We start from the raw sequence: 9,144 nt of genomic DNA, 5'->3' as shown, positions 1-9,144 counted from the left end.
AAAAGTTTAATATTTAAAAGTATGTATTTTATTTTGCAACTATATCTAGGCTGTTTTTTATATTATTGTTTGTAAGAAGTAAGTTTTTAAAATATGGCCCCATAGAACAGGGTACGGGCAACTTTTCCTGGTTCTATGGTCAAATTATCATTCTCTCTTCGAGCCAACGGTTAGACTAAATGGATTTTAGCATGACTATGTATGAATGTGCGTATGTATAGAAGGCTAGTATATTAAATAAAATAATAAAATGAAACACGATAGTAATTAGTACCTAGAGGGCCAGATTTAACCCTTTTACTGCTATTGGCGCCTGTAGGCGCTTTGAAAATTCGTTCGCATTGTGCTATTGGAGCCTTTTGGCGCACTTCCATATTAATTTAAGCCGTAATTTTATTCTCTGCACACTTCCGCGTTAATTCTCAATAAAACGAATTTTCAAATGATACGGCCAAAAAAGAAAATTTTGTGAAAAGTTATGTACTATTTATGTACTAAAATTTGTCGCAGCGAAAGGGTTAAAGACTTCACAGCTATGGATCCGGTATTCGGTCCGCGGGGAGGGGGTTACCCGTGTAGCGACCCTCCTACGCTTTGCCACCAGAGGGACGGACTAACCACAAGTTCTCGCTAGTCCTCATAAAGGCTCCTATTGGTATATATAAGACATATACACCTTCTGACCTAAGTTCTTCCAGTCCCTCCCGCGTCTAAGGCACAAATCGCTTACAAAGCCTTACTGATGACGAGTCCAGTAGGAGGGGAGAGGCCCAGAGGACGGAAACGCGCCTTAACTTTTTCGCCTATTCTTTATTGTTTTCCTACCCCCCCTTCACCCATACGTGCCATAGAACGAGGCCTCAGCTTGCGCCTTATGGTGAACACGGCCCTGTACATAGAAATAAACGAGTACTCACTGCATCCTTTCCACAGTAACTTTATTATCTTCAAGTCAATGATGAATATCACCGCGCTTATCAACACGGCTGCAAGCGTAGACCGTGGAATATAATAGAAATACGGCGTTAGAAAGCTTAACGCTAATAACGTCATAGTACCTGCAACGTGTTCAACGTTCAAATATTACATATTCTTCTCAGTTTTGTAATCATTTTGCTCATTAAAATGAAAATATTACCGACATATATACCAGCCATAGGCGTTCGTACACCGCTGGCGGAAATCACTGCGCTTCTGGTGAACGCTCCTGCGGCTGGCATCGACGAGACGAAGCTTCCGAGTATATTACACAAACCGAGCGTCAACATTTCTTGCGTTGCATTTACGCTGCTGCCGTTTGCTAAAAATATACAAACACTCGTCCTTTATTTCGTCGATATGTTTAAAAAAAAGAAATGAAGAAATTGCGTTGACCTGTATTTAACAATATGTACAAGATTATTCGGAAATTTTCGTCGCGAAGCGAATTTTTCTAAGGTTTGATCTTTAACAATGTTTTTTTTCTTCTTATTTATAAATGATTTCTAATCTAATCTAATTCACCGATTTGTCGAGGACAAAGGTGTTTCCAACTCGAATCTTTCCGAATCGACGGCGTCCAAAAACATAATGCGAATTTGGAGGAGTTCCAGTAATTCAACGTTCTCCGTTTAAAAACACTTGCAGTTGACTAATAGATTGATTATATTGGCATTTTCAATGAAATCCAAGGCGTGCCTTTTAATTTTCTATTAAAATTTATTTTCATTGTAATTTTTTTTTTTAAATAGAAAATGTAAAATAAATGCAAAATAAATATACTAACGCGTTATAAACTTTTCAATTGTTACTTTCGAAGAATCTGTTACAAGGCTCTTTCATAAGCATCCATCATAAGGCACACTTTTCATTTAAAGTTCAATAAAACAGCGACAAAAAATCGTACATCAACTTTTCAAAGGTTAGTACAAAGAGGGAATTTCCCTTTACAAAGTGATTTTAAAACGAATCTCGAAAAAAAATTTGTTAATCTCCGCAGAGTCGTTTGAAGTTGCAAAATTAGAAGAAAAAGTAACATCAGTTTTCCACTTCGTTTTATAATATAAAAAACTCTTTGAAAAAGTTCCGTTTGGGAATGTGAAAGTAGAGGCTTCATTCTTTAAAGTGAGCCTAGCTAGATTGTACGATTTTTTTTTCACGAAATTACAGCAGTTCAAAGATCGACAAAGTCTTTCGGTGAAAATTTCAAGATTCTTTAATTTTGCGGAGTAGCGTATTTAAGGAAAGGATCCTCATTTTCTAATTATAAGCGTTTGAAAATTTTTATTTCCGACAACATCTCTTGAATACAGGTCTCCGAATTTATAGCACGTGTATCTTTTACCAAATGCTTTAGCAATAGCCACGTTCGCCAACACCGATACAAGAGGCAACACGATCAGTCCTGTTCCATAATGGGAACACATGTCCAAGAATGTGTAGGTTTGATTTCCAACCTGAGATGAAAATGGGGGTACAGAGAGCTTAGGAAGACCTGACTCTATTTTTCCTTTAAATTGAAAAAAAGAAGAAGAACGATGAGTATACTTGTATATTGTCTTATAAAAATGTTCCTAATATAGAAAAAAGGGGACACATATGAACCTGAAAGAATAAACGGCGACGATCCTGTTTTTTCTAAATAAAACGCTATCGTGGAAGTAATCACGATCACCAAAGCGTTACGACTGATCGAAAGGAACCATGAGAACTTTTTTAAAAATGCCGCTGTACCGTTCTTCTTCGGTCGATCGTTGTCTTTTCCACATGAACAATCGATTTCTTTCAGTTTCTAAATCGAAGTGTTTTTTTTTTTTATAATTAAACGTTAAATTGGAAAGTTTCATTTTCGTATCGAACAAGTTCGAAGAAACTTACTCTGAAGATTAACAGGAACGCTATACTGCATAGCCCAAGAGTAAAATCAGGTATTCGTATATTATGGAAATTTTGACATATCTTCTTTAGATTGTCAACAATATTGTGCGCTTTGAACTTCAACCCTAACAGCCCCTGTAGCTGCGACACGATTATAATAATCGAAGTTGCCGAAATAAAGCCTGATGTAACAGGCATCGATATAAAATCTACCAGAAAGCCTATAAAGAGAATTTTAACGTAGAAATAAATTTTAAAATAAACGAACGATAATGTACAGGGTATCTCACCAATTTTCTACACCTGAAGTATCTCCATTGCCTTTTTAGCAATCATGCAACTTTTGTAAGTAATGTTTTCGCTTATTATTTGTGATAATAGAGATATTTGAGGTTGACAGAATTGGTTGACACCCGTATAAGTCATATTGTAATATAAGGTTTTCCAATAATAGTTTTAAGACGTTTTTCTGTGATAAAATGTACTATAATTTTAAAAATTTCGGTTTCTTTATTTTAATATGAACTTCCACTTATTGCAGTTATAGGTGAAAGATATTGGAAAATCCTATATACAGGATAGTCGGTTATTTTGAGAGAAAATTTAAGGGGCGATTCTACAAGCCAGAATAAGACAAAAAACAAAAATAAAAAAATTGCGTTTGAAGCTTAGTTCTTTAGTTATTAAAGTTTGTTTCGAGAATCACTGCGTTCCCCGTGTCTTGATCTGCCCCGTACACGCTGCTGTCAGGAGGGTTGCTCGGTCACAGGGATATCTTTAATTGTTTGTAATTAAAAAACGAAGCTTCAAACCCAATTTTTTTATTCTTGATTTTTGTCTTATTTTGGCTTGTAGAATCACCCCTTAAATTTTCTACCAACTGTTACCCGGTATAATATAATAAATACACTCAGATCCAAGAAAGGGTGGAATGTCAGAAATAGGAAACAGTGAAAGTTTCAGGAAAAATAAGCGCATAACAAATGAATATGTACGCTGATAATGAGTTAAAATATGAAGATTTGAAGGGTATGATTTCTTGCTTCGTGTAAACATTGTACGACCATATTATAAATATTCAGAATAATTTTCTTAGGATAGCAAAAAAATAATATGTATATCTCCTTTAATTTTTCATAACTTATTTTCTTGAGTAATTGTACCACTTCAGGTGTAATCTAAATTTCTCATGATTTGTTTATATGACGTTTCCAGAAATTAAACAGGTAATAATTCTAATAACGAAATATTATTAAAAAGGAGATTTACAAGAATATGTTGGCTAGACAGTTGTTTACCTTTTTTGCACCCAAGAGTGTATTTTTATATTATCAAACACGTTACAACATTTGAAAGGAATTTATATGATTAGAAATGATGTTGTTGATACGAGCCTAAGTGTAACACGCCCATTAGTAATTCTACGCATCCAGCGAGAAAAGAAAAAAGTACGACAAAGTCCATTGGCATATTTCTGGTATATTCCAAAGTTAGAAGTGACATTAACGATGAGGGACCGATTGATACTTCTTTAATTGTGCCGAATATGAGATAGACAAAGCCGCCCATTAGACACGAGTAAAGACCATACTGTAAAGAATTTGCTGTTTTAGTATATTACAATTAATTCAACGTAAGTATAAGAAAATTATATGGTGTTGTTTTGAAAAAGTGAAGGTGATCGTAATTTTTTATCGAGGAAAAAATATTTATCATCGCAATTTCTCACCGATTGCATACTAATTCATTTTTGTCTCGTAACTTTTTTGTCAGAAAAATAAATACAAAAAAAAAAAAAGAATTTTTAATTTCAATTCGACCTTTTAAATGTTAAAAACATGCAAGAGTCTTGTGCCACTACTATTTACGTATTCAGAAAGAACGAAGAATTAAAATGTAATACTGCAGAGGTATTAAGAATGAGACCTCAATTTTGTATTAGATTTTTACATAGAGATACCTGTGAAAGATATGTCAAAATATTTGATTAATAGGATAAACGAACGTTTATCATTGAACAAATGATTTAACACTGAGACAAACTGAACGATGTATCACGCAGGATCGTGAGAAATGATATGAAAAGAAAGAAAGAAATAAAGAACAATAAATAAAGTTTTTCAAAAAAAGAACAAATACCTGGGCTGTTAAACCTGCGAGTGAAGCGTACGCGATACTTTGCGGAATTAGGGTTAATCCTAGCGAAAATCCAGCTACAACATCCGAAACAGCATCGAAACGAGTGTACTTCGGTAACCAATTTAGTATAGTTATATATTTAATAACGGAACAGTTCGATTTATCATTTTTCTTCTTCGACGACGTATGCCCTTCCGATGGAACGATTTCTTTCGTGATCGCACACATTTTCTCGAGATATCAAAATATACAGTATTAAACAGTATTTACATGTACGAAACGATTAAAATCGAGCGTGGAATTTTCTCGTTCCACGGTTTCGCGGAAACATGAGAAAAGAGAAAGTACAGTAGCTAACTTGAAGAAACCGTGTTGAACACTAATGATGTACGTTAGGATACTATGATCGTACTCTGCAAATATGTCATCCTACCCTCCTCCTATCATTATATCTTCACTGGTTCAAAATGCTTATCATTTAATGTGTCTCTTATTAAATCTTAAAACAAACATTTGGCGCCAGTGAAAGAAAGCTGAATCACTTGGTTCTGTAATTACTGAACTATTCTCGTTCCACGTGAGATTCTTGTTGATATACAAATAAAACTCGCCAACTAAAAACAAAAATGTTGGGTCATGACCAGTTTCTAAATAGAGGATAGACGTGTATAAAGGTGTATGTATTCACTTTAGCCTCGGGCATTTTGGGTCAACACTAATTAGGTACACGCCGCTTCGATATACAGGGTGAACCACCTAACGTGGTCACCTTAGATTAGAGCTGCTTAATTTCTTGCTCAAGAGCAAATTTCCCCTCCCGAGGTTCCCCCACTATGCGACTGCGATGATCACGCTCGAGAAGGAGTCCCCCCACCACAACTCCAGCGACTGTCTTTTGTTTATGTTACACATTCTGCGTGTTCGTACCAGTCATTTCGTACCAAGAAACGATCGCTGGAGTTGTGGTGGGAGGACTCCTCACGTTCTCCCGCCGCGCCGCAACTCGAGAGAGATCATCTCAGTCGCATAGTGGGGGAACCTTGGGAGGGGAAATTTGCTCGTGAGCAAGAAGTTAAGCAGCTCTGCCTTAGATTATTCTGTTGTTAGTGAATCGAACGGAATTTTTTTTTTTGCATAATATGACTCAAACAGGCCTTTACGATGATTACAGTACATTTTTCATCACTCCTACAAAACACTTTTATGCAGTAATATCACATTATTAGATTACCGAATATTATTACATTTCATTTGGTTACATTTTACACCAAACCTACAATTTTTTATTTTGCCCCCACCTTATGGCGGATATTGAAACGAGAAAATATCTTTCGCTCCATCTGAGCTGAAGAAACAGTAAAAGAAATAATCTGGTAAAAAAAAATATTAGCAGAACTAAATCCACGTTGTAAACTCACGCTGTAAATTTGGAACTTAAAATTAGAGACATCGCGTGTTATCCAGTACCATAAAATAACGTTTTCCTGTAGATATTTTTTCTCCGTATTATTCCTCCCGATAAAGAAAAAATTGCTTTTATACTCGTGGAATTCGTCTCAATGACTGTTGAAAAATGTATATACTATAATCATGTTAAAGGCCTCTGTGAGCCATATTATACAACAGAAAAAAAAATTTTCATCGGTCCAATAACAACGGTATAATCTAAGGTGATCACGTTAGGTGGATCACCCTCTATATTTGCATTAATCCGTCTACACGTTTACGTAAATATACTGGAGATGAACGAGGGAAGTCTCAGGAAGTGAGGAAAGGTGGTTCAGTGCCAACGTCTTATTGCGCTGCTACTTGACGGTTTCGTCGCGTGTATTTAAGATATTATTGGTGTTCTGCTTATAACGCATCATCATTTCTTGCTTATACGCTCCTTATCATTGTATTCGATTTTATAACTTTATTAATAACGTTTACGTTAAGAAGTCCTATAATCCTGTTTTAATCGTGCACAATGGAATGTCGTTGAAATATTCCCAGTTATAACATCATCAAATGAAAACAGTTACTCTTCAGTGAACCACAAGGCTTGTTTATGTTGTGCATCAAAATATCTATTTACAGCACAGTTCTTTTGAATTTCAGATTTATATTCTTCTCAGAAAATGATGTTTGATCAAATTATTGCAAAATAGCCGTTGGTTTAAAAGTTGTTAAATTTCAAACGAGAGTAAAGTGTTGTTGAACTTACTTCATTGTTACTGTTACAAGTTACTTCATTGTTTTTATTGAGTAAAATTCTGAAATTTTCCATTAAGTTTATCTTGTTTTGTACCTTAGAACCCATTGAACAATTCAAATAATATTCATTTGTAGAATCTTTATTGTTAACAAGAATATTTTTTCGTATAATATTTTATAATGAAACTTTGCAGCAAATGGACGATTGACAGAATATGAAATGAGTGACAATAGAATAATTTGACAAATAACTCGCAACGCAAAGATGACTGTTATGCGATTTTAATAACTATAAAACGACTTTAATTGTAAGACAACTTGGACAACTGTTAAACGACTTATGCAACCCTCCCCGCAACATTCCATCTTCTACACTGATTCTATACGTAAGATAAAACTCTTCCTTCGCCTTCCTTCTCTCCCACTCTACACGCACGCTATTTCGAGTTTTTTCGTTAAAAATGGTCAATGCATCGATAAGCTTCGTGCATCATCGAGGGTTTTCGCGAAGGGCCTGTCGACCCCCACTTTCTCTTTAACAACCCCTGTCCTGTGCCTCTTAAGCCTTCGTTACACGCGTGCTTGCGCATTGCAACGTAACATGCCTGCGGACCCAAACTCTGCAAAGTTTATCTGTTTCTTTCTCTATCTATTTTTATTCTCTGTTTAACGTTTTCCTCTATTTTTTAATAATAAATTAATTTCATTACTTTATTTGCTAGTTAGAAGCTGCAGAAGGTCGTGAAGATAATTACCGTTTTCCTAGTTTATGAGGACAAAAAGGAACTTGCGGACTCCGTCCGCGACACGTGTAACGGAGGGTTAAAGCTACATAAAAAGAGGCAAATATTTTTAATTAATCATTTACTAAGCACTGCAATGCTTAAGTGTGAAATTTAGCCACTGTTTGGGACCTTTGATGCAAAAACGATTAAGTTGACTCAGAAAGCTATAATTATGTGTATCAGTATGTTCATGTTTTCAATTGTTGAAAATTACACAATTAGTATTTTTATTTATCTGATAAGCGATTGAATATAAGTACGTGTTTACATTTATAATAAATGTTTGAACACAAAATAACAGGAAGTACACAAAAAGTTGATATTGACATAAAAAATTTGTCAAAATAGCAGTTTTAAAAATATTCAATTTCAGCATTACAATTGCCTTTTAAAATCGAAAACTTTTTATATGAATAATTCTGTTATACTTACATGAATTTGAAAAATAATTGCATGTACACCTGGTACATATCTAAATATCCTGGTAGATAGAAAGAATTGTACTTAACTTTAATTAACTAAATCAATTTCAGTACCGAGTACTTTTCTCAGTTGAGCGCCTTTTTTTAGAAATATATAAAAGAATAAAATACGAACTTGCATAAAAAAAGTGGGTGAAGGAAAAGTATAAATAAATGTAATAATAATACATTATATGCAGTAGACTTCAATAAAATCTCTATGTAAAAATTTGAGTATAACACAATAACGTTCTCGATCTCATCATATTTTGGAATTCAAGATTTTTCTTATTAATTTGTATCGACACAAGTCGATTCGTTTGTAGCGTTTGTGTCGATTTGTATTACGTTAACGCAGCTTCTGGTTGACCTGATCGATTTGTTCGTCAATCCTTTCCGACGTTCCGCGAAATTTGTTTGGTTCCGGCCCAATCATTTGAATAAGTTGTGGCACATCTTGGCCGCTGATTTGTATGAAACGTGCCAATGACTTCATACAAGCATACAGCTGTTCCTCGGCAGGACTGCCATTGAAGTATTGTAACAATGCCATTGTCAATTCTACGGCGACCTCATCGAACACCTATGCATTATACAAAATGGAAGACAATTAAAATGAAATTATGATTGTTCAATCGCACATCTGTGAACACCTACTAAAAACGGTGAAATACTAAACAAAAAATCCATTTCCTCACTCCTTCAAA

At 34.8% G+C, this 9,144-nt stretch overlaps 1 protein-coding gene and 1 pseudogene across 7 annotated transcripts in view; both read right to left on the bottom strand.

Annotated features, from left to right (window-relative positions):
* Positions 1-5,380, bottom strand: part of LOC108574607 — a 7,815-nt pseudogene extending 2,435 nt beyond the window's left edge.
* A 3,293-nt stretch (positions 5,381-8,673) lies between these two features.
* The window catches only part of LOC108574638, a 14,218-nt gene continuing 13,747 nt past the window's right edge, over positions 8,674-9,144 (bottom strand). For 5 of the 7 annotated variants that reach the window (XM_017937259.1, XM_017937257.1, XM_017937263.1 and 2 more), the window contains one exon: positions 8,674-9,020. In XM_017937259.1, coding sequence (XP_017792748.1) covers positions 8,787-9,020 — 234 coding nt within the window. In that variant the 3' untranslated portion in view covers positions 8,674-8,786. The remainder of the gene's footprint in view (positions 9,021-9,144) is intronic. The other 2 variants (XM_017937262.1, XM_017937264.1) reach the window with 1 other exon arrangement.

Source organism: Habropoda laboriosa, unplaced genomic scaffold, assembly GCF_001263275.1.
Source record: "Habropoda laboriosa isolate 0110345459 unplaced genomic scaffold, ASM126327v1 scaffold175, whole genome shotgun sequence".
In the NCBI taxonomy this organism is placed as follows: domain Eukaryota; kingdom Metazoa; phylum Arthropoda; class Insecta; order Hymenoptera; family Apidae; genus Habropoda; species Habropoda laboriosa.
This window is presented reverse-complemented; position numbering and strand designations above follow the sequence as displayed.